Below are 15,689 nucleotides of genomic sequence, written 5' to 3' on the forward strand. Positions count from 1 at the left end.
GATTGTGCCCATTATTTGTTGTTTCCTGTGCACCAGCAATATGTGTGTTTGGTGATTTAGTACCATATGAAGAAATGGAACACAGTAGAAGGAGCACTACACATCCTGCATCAGAGCTCTGAAGCATGATTCAGCTACCTCTAAATCATCAGGTGATGGATCAAATCCAAAGACTCCCAGATTCTATGAAAATATCTTTTCTTGTAACATTCAGAGTTCAGAGGTCAAGTTTTAGACCCTATTGATTGACTTCTGAGGACCAGAGGCATTTGGAAACACTTATCACCCCAAATACAGGAGAGAAAATAGGACCATAAGATTGTCTAGTTTCAAAGGTGTTTCTAGCAAACAGCAGATATGTTGTAGTCTCTTGCACGCCTGCAATTGGTAGATGAAATCTGAGGTGACTATGATGAGCAGTAACTCATCATAGTTGGTTGCAGTAATGAGAACATTTAAACTGGTGGGAACATGCCTAAAGAAAACAAACATTTCAAGTGTCACTACAAACAGTGAAGTCTGTTTCTTTTTGTACTTAAGTTAGGAAGGATATTGTGACATGATAGCAGCCACTGGATGAGGCTATTGTTCACTACCAATAATCAATGTGAGTTCTGGGCTACAAGGGAATGGCACCCTTAAGAACTTCCCATCAGCAGCAAAAATCAGGAGCAACCAGCCCAAGAGTGGGAATAACACTCCATGATAACTGGATGTCCCAGTCACAATTCCAGTCAGAATAAATATGCCTAGATCTTTTTAGGCACACAACTATTTTACGTAATTTATGTAATAAATTTTAAGTTGCCTTTTTCCATACATTACTGTTCACGTGACTGGTTATATAATTTAATAAACATGTTTTTAAGATGCCCAAAATTTTAAGTTGATTTATTTTGCTTATAAATTAAAGTTATTTGGTTGATTTAGATAATAGAGTAGATTGTCCACTAGACTGATAATTTTAACAGGGGAGTTGGATTAAGTTTATAGACTGGCTCTGCATGACATACCAGTTCTTCCAGAATCTAGGAACTGGTTGGATTCCCACTTCATGATTGTTCATATTAGAATCATAGAATCATTGAGGTTGGAAAAGGCCTCTAAGATCGTCGAGTCCAACCATTGACCCAACACCACCATGCCCACTAAACCATGTCCCTAAGGGCCTCATCTACTCGTCTTTTAAATACCTCCAGGGATGGGGACTCCACCACTTCCCTGGGCAGCCTCTTCCAATGTTTCACCACTCTTTCAGTAAAGACATTTTTCCTCACGTCCAATCTAAACCTCCCCTGGCACAACTTGAGGCCATTTCCTCTCGTCCTATCACTAGTTACTTGGGAGAAGAGACTGACACCCACCTCGCTACAACCTCCTTTCAGGTAGTTGTAGAGAGCGATGAGGTCTCCCCTCAGCCTCCTTTTCTCCAGGCTAAACAGCCCCAGTTCCTTCAGCCGCTCCTCATAAGACTTGTTCTCCAGACCCTTCACCAGCTTCGTTGCCCTTCTCTGGACACGCTCCAGCACCTCAACGTCCTTCTTGTAGTGAGGGGCCCAAAACTGAACACAGTATTCGAGATGCGGCCTCACCAGTGCCAAGTACAGGGGCACGATCACTTCCCTACTCCTGCTGGCCACACTATTTCTGATACAGGCCAGGATGCCATTGGCCTTCTTGGCCGCCTGGGCACACTGCCGGCTTATGTTCAGCCGGCTGTCAACCAGCACCCACAGGTCCTTTTCCGACAGGCAGCTTTCCAGCCACTCTTCCCCAAGCCTGTAGCTCTGCATGGGGTTGTTGTGGCCAAAGTGCAGGACCCGGCACTTGTCCTTGTTGAACCTCATACAGTTGGCCTCAGCCCATTGATCCAGCCTATCCAGGTCCCTCTGCAGAGCCTTCCTACCCTCGAGCAGATCAACACTCCCGCCCAGCTTGGTGTCGCCTGCAAACTTACTGAGGGTGCACTCAATCCCCTCATCCAGATCATCGATAAAGATATTGAACAAGACCGGCCCCAGTACTGAGCCCTGGGGAACACCGCTCGTGACCGGCCGCCAACTGGATTGAACTCCATTCACCACAACTCTCTGGGCCCGGCCGTCCAGCCAGTTTTTGACCCAGCGCAGAGTACACCTGTCTGAGCCGTGAGCCGCCAGCTTCTCGAGGAGAATGCTGTGGGAGACAGTGTCAAAGGCCTTACTGAAGTCCAGGTAGACCACATCCACAGCCTTTCCCTCATCCACTAGGCGGGTCACCTGGTCATAGAAGGAGATCAGGTTGGTCAAGCAGGACCTGCCTCTCATGAATCCATGCTGGCTGGGCCTGATGCCCTGGTTGTCCCGCTCATGCCTTGTGAGTGCCCTCAAGATGAACCGCTCCATAATCTTCCCCGGCACCAAGGTTAGGCTGACAGGCCATATTGCTTATATTCAGCCATACACCTGCATAAACACTTCCAGTTTCTGGAGGAACTGAGAAGCCGATACAAGTGTTAATATTTTGAGCTCTTGGAGAGTGTAGGTTCTGGTGGAAGTCATCAAAGATTTACAAGGAGAGCGCTGTTACATTCAGACAGACTAATCAGAAGTTGCAGTGAAATTGCTAGCTCCTGGTCACTTGGCTTCATGATGTTCCCAAGTGCCATTTTGTGGTGACTCAAAGAAATGAACACTCAACCTGCAAATTCTGAAACCAAATTAATACTTAATATAAGTCCAGAAACTTGAATGCACTTAAACTACAGATTTAGCCTACAGATTCTACCGCTATGTTGACATATAGTCTTAGTTGTTTTAGTCTTCTGTCTCCATTCTCCTATTTGTAAAACAGAAATAATCTCAGTAACATGCAAGTAACCGTTCATTGATCAGCTCTGCCCACTGTTCCCCAAAAACATAAATTCTACCTTCTGAACTCTGCAACTATGAAAACAAGAAAATCTATCTACTGAATAAAAGACTTTGGCATATAATTTTAACAAGATGTGTGACACTGTAAGTCTTTAAATTGTGTGATTTTTTTCCCTCTGAATCTATCTTCAAGTACATGCAGTCCTGCATACACACATAAATGCGTCTAAACTGTTGCACTTGTAAGAGTCAAAGGTTGCCAGCAAGAAATAAACTAATCTGTTATTTTCTCTGCCTGTATACCTCAGTACATTAATTTCTAAGTTGATTACTGGATGTTGCTAATCATGAATTTTCATGTCTACACAGAGGATGAGTTTTCATCTACGTGACTTAGCAGCAGTGGTGAGTATTTCAGTACTTCAGACTTAAAGAAAACTACCCAGCCCAGCCTTTCAACATCCTCCAGAACAGAAAGCTGCAGGTTGCAAAAGCAAAAGGGTTTATAATCATTCTGAAGGTCTTAAGATGGGCTCATTGAGCTGGGCCTTTTGTTGTTTCCCTGCACAGAGGTGGCTTTCTCTCCATATGAATGAAAGTCTTTGGTATTTTGTTTATTTTGCTTCCTGCTGACTTTGACTGATGGTAGTAACGCAGAAAAAAGATTTAATTATGGCACCTGGCTAGCATTCTGCAGATGTATGAAACACGGCTAATTTTTGTTTAGCATGTTCTAAGAAAGACAAATCTTCCTGTGATATGTGGCAGAACCTATTTCAGCTCCACAGGAATCATGAAAGGCAGTTATCTTTAGAACTGCCAAGGACACTTACAGATACATTGATGGCTTCATCTGCTTTCCAGGGTTTTGATCTCGTCCATTGCTTATATCACACCCCGAAGAGCTTTCAATTTTTTCAGAAGTTTCATAATCAGAAGACATAAAAAAGGGGATATTGGTCAGTTCTACTGAATCTGCATTTTCCCCCCTCAAAAAACCCCAAACAGTTCCCATTGTCCTAACTTGAGCAACAGAGAAGCTTCTGTTGCTCCTGCAGCAATGCACATTTTCTCTTTCTCCTCTCATCTTGCTATTTGAATTCATAAAGACAGAGCCTCTACCTTTCTCTAAAATTTCCTGACACATCTGTTGCCAGGAAAAGTAAGTGTGTGCTATTTATCTGAGCAGAACAAAGCTAGCGACTATACAAATACTATTCTCAATTAATTCCACAAGCTGTCTGGATGAAGAACTGAGAGCAACTCTTTGTGTCACACAACTATCTAACAAGACGACATTAAGAAGTCAATATTATGTACTGCATGGACTAGCAATCCTCTCGAACCAGATATTGCAGGCAAATGTAAGGGAGAAAGGTATGCTCAAACACAATCATCATTTGATACCCTATTATCAAAGTAGAAGATATATTGCGTAGAAGTACTGCTTGATATGCCAGCTGCCATCATGAAGAGACTTGAGCTGCATATTTTTGGAAACTGAAGATCTTTCATATTCATCAGGTCAGATACCTTATCTCTAGGTATCAGTGGGATCATATTGACTGGAGTGTTTGCTGAACTCATGCAGCAGTTGTGTCTTGTATTCATGAAGAAGCCTAAAAGATATGATATCTCTTTTCATTAACAAAAAGTGTGGAAAGAGAGCTGTCGAAGGCTATTTTTTATGCCTTTGCTACTTTCTCCCTTGGTCCTGTTTTCAGTTATTCAATTAATTCTATTTGAAAGCAGTTAATTATTTGGCCACCTCTGGCTTACTGGTCAATAGTAAATTACAGTAGCTATTTCAAAGAATAAAATAGGCTATTAGCTAAATTTACTTCTGGGTAGTACTTATGTAAGTCCAGAGGAGCTCCATCAGTATTAAATAGACTTATGTCCCTGAAAACAATGGTTTTGTGTAAATGGGTGGACCTCGGAAGGAAAACACAGGGCCTCTCAAGGATACAAATACAAAGTTTTCAAATGCAAACGAGAAGCCAAATTCAACATTAATTTGGCAAGAGATAGGAAGGGTGATATGAAGACTGGTGCTCTGTAGGAAGGTGAGTTAGTTTTCATCTCTAAGTAGATCTTGCCCTGCTTCCAAAGACTGAAGCCAATATACTAATAGAAATGTTAGCTATACTCTTGCCAGAACTGTCTACAGGAGCAAGCACAGGGAAAATTCAGATGAGCCATGCAGGCATGATCCAGTATCATCAGCTCCTAACAAAAGCCTAAATTCAGGCATTAAGGTGACCTCAGTGCTGCAGTACTAGGTACAAAAGAAAAAAAAATTAGGAAGAAAAGGAATGCCTACAGTTTTTAAGGGGAAGGGCTCAAAAAACCAACAAGCTTCTGCCAGTTCAGGAGTTTGTAATGACTCACAAGCCTCACTAAACCTGCTCTAATACAATTCTGGTTTGTTTTTCTTTTTTCCACACACCCCTGACTCATACTTCATCTGTTCTTCTTAGAGAGGAAGGAGACACACAGTTGTGTGATGTTCTGGAGTGATCCTGGTTTATGTAAGTCATCTTCTGTTCTTTCATTGCCACAAAGGGCTATAAAACAAGTTGGTACTTGAATATCCACCTGAAGATAAGGGGTAGGTTCATAATGTCAAGCAAGAAATATTATATATGATAGCAGTGGCATCCAGCTAAACATTGCCAGCTTTTGAAAAGGGAAACTCCACTGGAACTTTACTTGGAAACATACTCCATCTGGATGAGGAAAAACTACCTACTCAGGTTCTGAGAAGTCTTTTTAATACCTCGACACCTCTGTTTTACTTTTGGCAGTAAAATTATTGAATGTTAAATTAGGTCTTTCCTCTTTTTTTTTCTGCATAATGTAGAAACACACTATTCTTCAAAGCCTTTTGATTATGGGGATAGAATTTTTTTTCATGAGCCTCTGCTGTACTCTGAATAAAATACACTGAAATCAAAGTAGACATAAATTACCAGTCTCTGTTTGCTGTGAATTATATTTTTATTCATCACTAAGCACCACACCTACAGAATCTCATGTGTTCATTTCTTAGCATTTCTTTTGCATGTACATTTTCTTTCCTTTTGTTTTGAAAAAACAAGTTAACTTCACAAATGTAATTTCTATTAATACTGCACCCATTCCATTGCCTCAAACTTCTCCCTCCATTTTACCGATTTGAAGCACTTAAAAGTCATGGGTCACCCTTATAAAATTGTTAGAACACAATTTTTAAGGGATAATAATAAATAGGGCGGTCTTTGTATTTGGCATTTGGCTTTTGAATTGTTGTGGACTTGTCTGTGTTTTTAAGCCTTACTCATACTGGGAGGGCTGGACTAATCCTTTATTTGAATGAAAGCTAAGTTACTCACATTTTCATAGGATTCTGTGGATTGTAGTATAAAAGAAACATCAAGCACAAGTACTTTCAAGATAAAAACACTGGATAAGAAGACTTTGATTCTAACTGTTAACATTAACTCTACCTCTCTGAAAACAGCAGTTTTCCTGCTTTTGTTTTTACACCCTCACTTTTAATTTTCCATTTGCTTTCTCTCTAAATAACAGTTGGAAATTACCTTAAAAACTGGTCCTCCTTCAGGCTCGGTGGGACTTCAGTAAATATCCTCCCAGACCCTGCCTGAGTAAAATCAGCCACATCTAAATGTTAGTGGTCAGAGCACAAAGCAGTTTAAGGTGGTGAAGAAAGCTGCATCTGATTAAAATTCTAAGAAGACTTTGGGCAGCAGAGTGTAATTGCCTGGCTGGACATTGGCCAGGACATCATCAGCTAACATCTTCACTCTTACAATGATAGTAACCTGGGAGCTCTAACGACCCTGTACAACCAGCAACCCGACCATTAACCCAAGTGGAGTGTTGTTAACCCAAACACCTCAACTGCAGCAGCGCATGCAACCCCTAATGCATGAGGATTTTCTCGGAGATAAGATGTCATTTGAAATCTCACACAAACCAGCATCCCTAATATCCCAACTTTTCTCTGTCCACAAACTGACCTCTTTAGCTCACTTCTGTGTCATTTGCACATGTAAGTGAGGAATATAGAGTCTCTGAGATCAACATTTAACTGGAGTCCTCCCTATAGGACACTAAGGTCTATGGGCTGCCACATATACAGAGCAAAGACCACGTTCATGCCTGCAGGCATAAGATACAACACAAAATTCCCTGGAAGCTTGCACTGCAGGGAAGAACTGCAGCCATCCTTTGGAGAGCCCTTTGGAACAAGGAGTAGGAACAGAGCTGCCATGGCATGTACATCTGTAGGGATTCAGCTGCTGTGGAATAGCCCAAAAGCAGTCCAAGATTTTCCAGGGAATCACACCACCTCTAGAGTGACTCTAGAAACCACATAACCTTCAGGCAACAGATGTAAAGGTAACTCATATTATATAAATAATATTCTATTATCTAAGCACACTCATTACATATAATTAGTGCACATATTATAGATGTATAGAATACATTCCTGTTACAGATAATATTGTAATTTCTGGATTTTAAGATTCATCTTAACATCAAACGTTTTGGCTGACTGGAACAACTCTCCTCTTCCTTGGCATGCACAAAGCACCACAGAGTGCTTATATGTGCCCACTCGCAGACAGTTTTCAACATGTTGCAGGCTCTCATTATATAACAAAGTCCCTTTGATGTGTCTGTCTGTTGCCTGGAAATCAGTGTGAGACTTCCATGGTCCACTGGGAGCTTCAGGTTAATTAAGTCTATCATTTCTACATGGGGTCTGATATGATCAGTGACTGAGGCAGCCAGGTAGCAACAACTTCATGGGAAGTCTTTATAGTTCTTCCACCTACTCATTATCACTTCTTTGTCTTAAAACACCCATTTCTAGTGGGATCAATAAGCAACTTTGGAAGAAGTTCTAGTGGCTGAATAAAACACATACTCTACATGGATAGGAGCATGTTTCCAGAGAAACCTGTTACATGAATCCTTGTTAAAGAGATAGCTGGGCCCTAATGCATCCTTTTCTGCTAGTAGTAGCTTTACAAACAGGTAAAAAGCTTTGTGACATGGCCAGTCCCCTCTCTTTATGTGTGACCCTGTGTTATCTCATTGCAGTAATGGCAATGGAAGAAGCAAGTGAGGCACCTGGATATCCTTTCGAAACCTCTAGGTGTTCAGTGTCTGATAACTAACGCTACTAGGATTCTTGCACTCTGCCTTCTCCTCTCTGGCTCTTTGAAGAGAGGTGATGACTGCAGCTGGGGTTCAAAGTTCCCCTGCTCTTTCAAGGGACGGAGCAGAAAGAAGCTTAGAGATGTTAGAATGCAGGAATACCTACAGTGGTCTTGAGATCCGTAGGATTTGTTATACCATTTATGGCACTAACAGGCAGGAGCCATGGATGCTTCAGCTGGGGATGGGATGGTACCACCACCTTAGTGACAAGATTGCAAGGAACATCTGCAGGCTGGAACCTGCTGAACTTCCCATCCTTAAAGCTGGATTTTTCCATTTGATCAATTCCCAGTGTGCTAATCAAAGTGGTATCACTCTTGGAAATAGCCTAGAGGAAAAAAAAATATAATATATTGAAATGGAATGAAAACCAGGCAAAGGCACGGGTGAGGTGTAGCAGCTACCAACAAGTATTGAGCTGCCTTGCTTAGGGCAACATCAGAAAAAAAAAATAAGGTAAAGGCGGAAAAGGGAGTGGAATTTATTATCTAGGTTCAGCTATGTCTACGTGGATTGAGCACGGCCGTGTAAAATGTGTCTTGTCCTAACAGTCAGTCTCCGCTACGATTGGTCAAATTCAGGTGAGGTGATATCAGGCGGTAGGTACTCATTGGCCCCCTCAGGGGCAGGGGAGGGTAGGGCCCTCCTGGAAGCAGGACGGTTGAGTCACTCAGCTCTATTCTCCTACAAGTAGTCATGCAACATACGAGATTAGATATGTAATCTGTACTGTCGCCAAAGTGGTAAATGAATAAAGAAGGTTGCAAAAGGAACGGAAACTCATTCAAATGAAGTTGTGTGTGAAAGTGAATAGAAAAGACACTGCAGAAAATAATAAAAGAATAAAAAATTTGCAGCTAAAGGAGATGAAATTTTACAGATTCTTAAGCAGTACTGCTGGAGCTATTTCCTGGGCATTAAAAATGTCTCCCCATTTCCTAAGTGAATATGAAGATACATCTAATATTTTCTAGATAAGACTGTCATGTGTTAGGAGATAACTTTGGAAAAACTCTTACTTTTAAATTTTTCTCTCCCTTTTTTTAAAAAATACATTTCTTGACTCTCCAAAGTTTGGTGAGAGTTTGAGAATTTGTGGGAGTGTATGGGGGTTAGGTCCACCTAAAAAGATCATCCATAGTCTAAAGCAGTTACCAAATGTATAAGTATTCCATACTGCAAGAGCAGGGAAACTCCCTGAAAATTCTTTCTCTCTGAAGCTAGAATGAGTGTCCTATCCTTCTTTCCAAGTAAATATTCAAATTATAATATCCAGGGCTGTCTGGAGAAACAAACTATATTGCCTAGAAAGTAAGCTACTTTTTCCCAAAGATATTCCTAATAATTTTAAAATACCTAGAAGTTAGCTCGATATTTTCAAGAACAAATACATGTAGTTCTTGCGCAGAATGATCTAATCACGAGGCATGAGAAGGGGACCACTGGAACTCTGAAGACCTCTGTTTGGTTCCTGATTCAGCCACTGATTTTCTCCCCTTGACTGTCAAGGCCATCCAGTTTTCCTATACCTCATTTCCCCAGGTGTAAAATGGGGCTGATTTTCCATAACTCAGGTTGACACTAAGAAAGCAGAGATCCTTATGTTTTCAATATGATAGGACAGAGGACTTGGGCTGCACAGACATAATTTAAATCCATTCATTGTTTTCCTTCACTGTGTTCCTACTTGCCCTACTATAGAAGGTGTTAGAAAAGTCACTACCACCATTATTCCAAGTTATTCAAACGTGAAGTTCTGACACAATGACAACTGGTGCACCTGGGGAAAAGAGGCACAGAATAGAGCTCAGCTGTGAACTTTTTCATAATGACCACAGATCCTAAGATGAAGAATGCCAGGAAATGTTTTATTTATCCTAACCAGCTTGACTCCAGAAGCACCAAAGTTATACTGACCTAACTGGCTCTGTAAATGCCCAGAAGAAAGCAGCTCATACATAATTGCTGTCAAGTGATTGCTTTGTAGATGTAGGACTGAAACATAAGGCTTGGTAAGTGCAATGAGAACTTAGATGCGCTTAGCCATAGACTTGTGGTCTGTGCAATTACAGAAAAGGCTGTTCATGAAGTTAGACTCCAGATATATTTGCCTCAGACCCTGCTATTTTGAAATGTGCCCTTCTGAAGAACAGCCAAAACTACATACCCATGGACGTTAAAAATCCCATCCTTTGGTCGAGACAGTTTTGAGATCTGCACTCTCACACTAGCCCACCTTTCAAGGAAAAAGGCTGCACAGAGATGTCCTTTTTCTCCTGATGCTCCACACTGTCCTTGTAGGATACTGGCACAACTGCATGCATCACAGGTGAAATGCATCCAGGAACTGTTGAGATTGAGCATGTTTTCCTCCTGCAAAGAGCCATGCATGAAGGTAGAAGTCAGTCCTGAAAGAAAACAAGAAGATGAAGCAGCAGAAATGTAATGCATCCCTGGAGAGGAGCGTGCAGCTCCCACATGTGGGTCCAGGTGCTGACAGTCCTCCACACGGGAGATGTAATTCACAGCTCTGGAATCCCGAGCTGGAATTTGCTCTGGGATATGTCACTGCAAACTCGGTGTGCCTGGCTGGCTGGCAGCCACAGGGAGAGCAGTGCCTCCTAGCAACTCAGAGTGGGGCGGATCATGCTTCAGGCAACAAAGTACTTACCTTAGTACTTGTGAGGGTAACAGCAGCTAAGGGAAGGTAGGATTGGACATTTTCCAAAACATCTGGAGCAATTGAGCCTCTTAAGCCAGGCCTGCCCAGTGCTCTGGTTGTTATCTGGGACTATTATACAGGTGTCTGTATACCAGATTAGATACTTATAATTAATTGCTACAGTGTTTGATTGCTTGAGCCAAATGTGTGCTCCTAATCCTTCCTCTGCGTCTTTTGACTTTCTTATCTCAACGATCTCCTAATGCGAAGTGGTGTAGGCCAACACACAAAGTGTCTAGCAGCTGGAACTCACCTGCACTTTCAATACTTACGTATCTACCTTAATAATAAGGAGCTGGTAGCTGGTTTTCCACCCTGCTTGGCACCAGAATAGCTGTGTCTTCCAGCCTCCATAGCAGTTAGTGTTGATGCCCCTTTTTACTGGAATTTTGCTTTGATGTGGGCATCAGTCTAACAGAATTTATCCTGCACAGCCTGGTAATACCCAGTGTTTCCACAGGGCGTGCAGAGGCTGGAAATTCAGTAAGAAGAACCTGCTTCTTTTTTTGCCATTCAGACTTGGTAAAATACAGCTGAATCCTTCTCAAACACAGTTTGCCTGACTAGTAGCAGCATCCCACTTTCAAGCTATTAGTCACATGGAGATCACAATATTGTAAGTAGCAAAAAAATGTAATGTAAATGAATATCATATGAAGTACTTATGAGAGCCTCCGGAATACTGTCCTCTTTAAAATACTGTAGCTAATGCCCAAGCTGATGCCATGCCTTATTCCCGATGCTGCTAAAATCATTTCAACCTTGTGTAAGAAGGCTTGATTCCTACTAACAAGCAAAAAAAAAATGCAAAGCTGTGTGTTTAGTAGCACTTTCCTCTCTTATTGAGGACTTTCATCTAAATTTAAGTATTTTTGCTAAGTTAATTCTTCATTGCAAAGAAAATACTAACTGATATTAAATAATGGCAAGGGCCTTTATTGCTGTAGCAACAAGACAGAGTAGCATTAAAATGCCCTCCCCAGACATGCTCATTTAAATAAAAAAGTGAGTATATGTGACAACAAAGGAAAAGAGGGAAGTTGCAGGAGGTGAGTTACTCATAACATCTTACAAATATTTTCTCAAATATTCTAGCAGTGAGATAATTACAGAAGGGAACTGCCTATATTTTCTCAAGAAACAGAAATATTATTTTAATTTGCTAGAAATGCTCAGGAAAATTGTATTTCATGAAAGTTCAAGTTTCTCCAAGTGGACCGCTGTGGTAGGAGACCATCGTTCCCAGCTGTGTGCCACCAGAAAAGTGTAACTTGTATATTACATTTCTTCCAGCTAGAGTTTCAAATATTAGCAAAGCTCAGTTGTTATTATTTAGCTTTACATTTTCTAAAATCTCTATTCTTGTAGAGTTTGGATTTCTTTTTTTTTTAAATACAGATGAAGTCTAATGCATAAAAAAGTATTTATTAGTGTTGTCCATACATAAAGATAACAGAAAACGGAACTTCAAAAGAACATCCAGGCAGTGTTGAGCACAAGTGCTTTAGCTGCTTGAGTAAGGGGTCCAGTCCTGGGCCTATGTACAAACTTGTATAAGTAATTTTATCTCTGCATCTCTGTTTACCTGCCAGAAAATTAGTATAACTTGCTTCATACTATAGGAGAAAAGAAAGAATTGAAGTTTGCAAAGTTTTCTGGCATCCTTTGATGAGATTGGAAAGCTGAAGCTTTGCAAAATTATGGAAAAATCTAAACATCTTGTTGCCCTTCATTATCACAATAATGAAAAACCAATGATAATGTAGTTCTCTATCAAAATCTTTCTTGCACTGGCTGAGAAACCTGAAGTCTGCAAAGCTGCAGAAGTATTTTTAAAACTGCTTTATAAGCAACACTTTGCCTAGATGCTGTGAAAGATCAATCTTTGACAAAGGTTTAGCACGTACAGAGAAATCTAGTTAAACACAGAGAGAGAATATTTTGAACATATTTTGAAGTTTATTTTTCTTAATAATTTTTAAGTCAAAAGTATTGTACATAACCAAGAAGTGCATAGCACTGAATTCATCACTTTGGCTAGCACAGCTCAAAGAGGGGCAAGGAGACTACTTATATACTTCTGTGTAGAGTACGTAACATCCATTGGTAACACCTTTGTAGCAATCTACGTGCAAATAAAATCTATAACATCTTCAACTATGTCAAGTTTAGTCTGTTGTGCATATACGAAATCAGAAAAATATATGCCTTTTTTTCTTATATACACTATATAACATGAGAATAAAATCTGAAATAGTTTGCAGTAACTTAGATGAGACTGGACTTTCATGATACAGAGTTTTAGAAACACTTTTTAGAAACCTCAGCATTTTTTGTCTTGCACCATTGTGATAAAAAAGTTGCAGAAGGAAAGCAAGCTTTCTGGACAGTATTCCTCAGCCACCTTTTTCTGATCAATATAATCTATGTCTTCAACACAGTCTTGAGGACTGTGTTCTAGCTTTTTTTCAGTCACAGAGGCAGCTGCTGGACCCTGAACAACTTCTTTTGCATGATGACTTGTGTTCCCTTTCGCAGGACCCACTGATGTTAGTAGGCTTGAGAGGGTCAACTTGAGATGAGCGCTTCGTGGGCCTTTCCTACACACTTTAGATTTTAGGACACTTTTGGGGTCTTGACAGATCTCCTTCTGCTTCTTTAGGGATCGGGAGACTTGTTTCCAGTAGGATTTCTGGTTTGTTGCATACTGTGGACAGGTGGAAGGGTCTCCAGAGAATTCGCACCAGAACTCGCTGTCACCATGCTTGCACTCTACATGCACAGTAATAGCATTCATGTCAGTCACTGCCCAGGTGCACTCAGCATTTTCTTTGGTTTTAAACTTGCCTTTAGGAGATGCTTTTCCTCCTTTTGACTTCCGCCCTTTTTCATTTTCTTGGTTAGATTCAGTTTGGTTTTTTCCACCGTCTTCTATGCCTTGTCTTCCCTTTTTCCTTTCCTTCTGTCTTTCACAGTTGGCTAGTAGCATCTGGGAGACCAGAATCAACACACAAAGAAGTCCAAAGCTTTTGATCCTCATGGTCTCTGTTTTGCTTGTTATCTGCCTTCAAAACAAACACACACACAAAAATACAAAAACATTTTCACTTAATGCTGGACTCCATTTGACAATTGCAATATTTCAGACATGGTATTACACTGCTCTTTGATACCTATTAAAATGATGTTACCGGCAAAATCCTCTGTCCTTTGTGTGAATAATACCTGGTCTCTAAAGCCATTACATATTATCCTTAAGAACTGTAGATGGCTATGGAGTAAGTCCTTCTGATCCAATTACTTAATTATCTATGCAATGTGGAACAAAAGAGAGTCCTCCCAGGACATGTTACTGCCTAGTGACTGAGGTACCTTAATTAAAATCTCTTCTGCAGTCAGAGAAGGAATTTGAACCTCGGATTTGTCAATCTCAGATGGATATCTTAAGCTATAACATCTAAAGCAGTTGTTGTTCCCATGATCTCCCATTTTGTAAATGGCACATAAGCTATTTTGACTCCAACCTCTGGCTACTCTTCAAAACTATGCCAGACAGAAAGGAAACCATTTGGTTCAAGTTAAGCAAAATTATTTCTTTAAAATTATCTTAATTCACTGGTTATGCCAGTATTTCAGTTTTTTGTTGAAAAAAATAATGCTAGTAGTCTTTCCAGACACCAAGAAGTAACTATTGATGCATTCTTTGCTGCCTTGACTGCTAAACAAACAGAACTATCTTTTTGCTTTTGAAGACACCTGCAGTATACTGGGCTGTGTCTAAAGCTACCAAATTCAAGGGACAAATATGCAACTTCAGTTTTGAAATGTAGCTAGTTAGCAAATTATTATCAAACTGATACCTGCGTCTGCACAGAGCACATTTATTTCTGTAGGTGTTTCTCTTTATGAAGCAGCTTTCAGGATGAGAGCATACCATAATAGTAGAGGGTTTAAATCTGATATTTAGTTGATTAAATCCCTAAGTGTACTTTTCAGATGTTTCCATCATAGCTGTTTCTGTAGCCAAGTTTCCGTGTTAGAAAGCAGAAATTCATGTGTAGGCACGCTAATAAGGAACCTATTTCAACATTCAACTATTGGCAAATATCTTTAGTTACATAAATTTAGAATCTAGAATACATGGGTGCAGCAGATGTGAGCAGGTCCTACTTTTGCATAGTTCTTACTTGACTTGCTTCATGCCTTATACTATACACAGAGATTTTTCACTCCATAAAACTCTTTAGAGAACATCATGCAGTATTTACAATTCTGTTGGAAATACAGCAACTAATAACATTAAAATGAATAATGATGTGACAGTAACCTTCTGTTGCAAGTGAAATAGTGCAAAAGTAAGATAACTAAAAGACATACCTCACACAAGGCTCGGAGATATCCAAATGCAACTCCTGATGCAACTCGCCTCTTTCAAAAGAATCAGAGGTAGTTGTAAAAGCAGCGTGGTATTTATAAAGGCAGAGACACACCTTCAGGTCTCCAGCAAGACTATTACAACAAATAGGATACTTCAGTGCCATGTTCGTTTAACTCTGACACACCTCCTTGGAAAAATGCCAGTTCTCATTTGTAGCACACACACACAAAAAAAACCAACCCAAAACAAAAAACCAGCTACAGGGGTGACGAGGTGTGTTTGTGTAAATTAGATGTTACTTTAGCCAAGTCCTTCCCTCTTCACGAACAATGATAAGAACTGCATTAGATCATGAGCTTCTCTAAAAGAGCTTTTCCCAGCCATTGAGGGATGTATCCTGCAATGCCCTCAACAAGTTGCACTACCATTGTGTTTAGCAGAATTTGGGTAGTGTTCAGTGATTCTTCGTGAAATGAAAACCATTCCACAAAGGATTTCAAAGTTA

General features: G+C 40.4%; 1 protein-coding gene across 2 annotated transcripts; it reads right to left on the reverse strand.

The window, feature by feature from the left end:
- Positions 1 to 12,212: 12,212 nt before the first annotated feature.
- Positions 12,213 to 15,347, reverse strand: FGFBP1 (fibroblast growth factor binding protein 1). 2 transcript variants are annotated; one of them, XM_076337582.1, is made up of 2 exons: positions 15,184 to 15,347; positions 12,213 to 13,871 (listed from the first exon to the last, which is right to left on the reverse strand). In XM_076337582.1, the coding sequence occupies exons 1-2, from the start codon at positions 15,345 to 15,347 to the stop codon at positions 13,130 to 13,132; spliced, it is 906 nt and encodes a 301-aa protein (XP_076193697.1). In that variant the 3' UTR covers positions 12,213 to 13,129. The 2 variants fall into 2 exon arrangements, with proteins under 2 accessions (XP_076193697.1, XP_076193698.1); XM_076337583.1 differs by having other exon boundaries at positions 12,213 to 13,867; positions 15,184 to 15,231.
- Positions 15,348 to 15,689: the final 342 nt, after the last annotated feature.

The sequence above is a fragment of the Aptenodytes patagonicus genome, chromosome 4, assembly GCF_965638725.1.
Source record: "Aptenodytes patagonicus chromosome 4, bAptPat1.pri.cur, whole genome shotgun sequence".
NCBI classification, from domain to species: domain Eukaryota; kingdom Metazoa; phylum Chordata; class Aves; order Sphenisciformes; family Spheniscidae; genus Aptenodytes; species Aptenodytes patagonicus.

Excerpts from the sequence above, each read along its gene's own strand:
- FGFBP1 (XM_076337582.1), bottom strand. The coding sequence starts at position 15,347 with ATGGCACTGAAGTATCCTATTTGTTGTAATAGTCTTGCTGGAGACCTG. Across the intron at positions 13,872-15,183 it reads ATCTCCGAGCCTTGTGTGAG|GCAGATAACAAGCAAAACAG; the intron begins GTATGTCTTTTA and ends TTTGTTTTGAAG.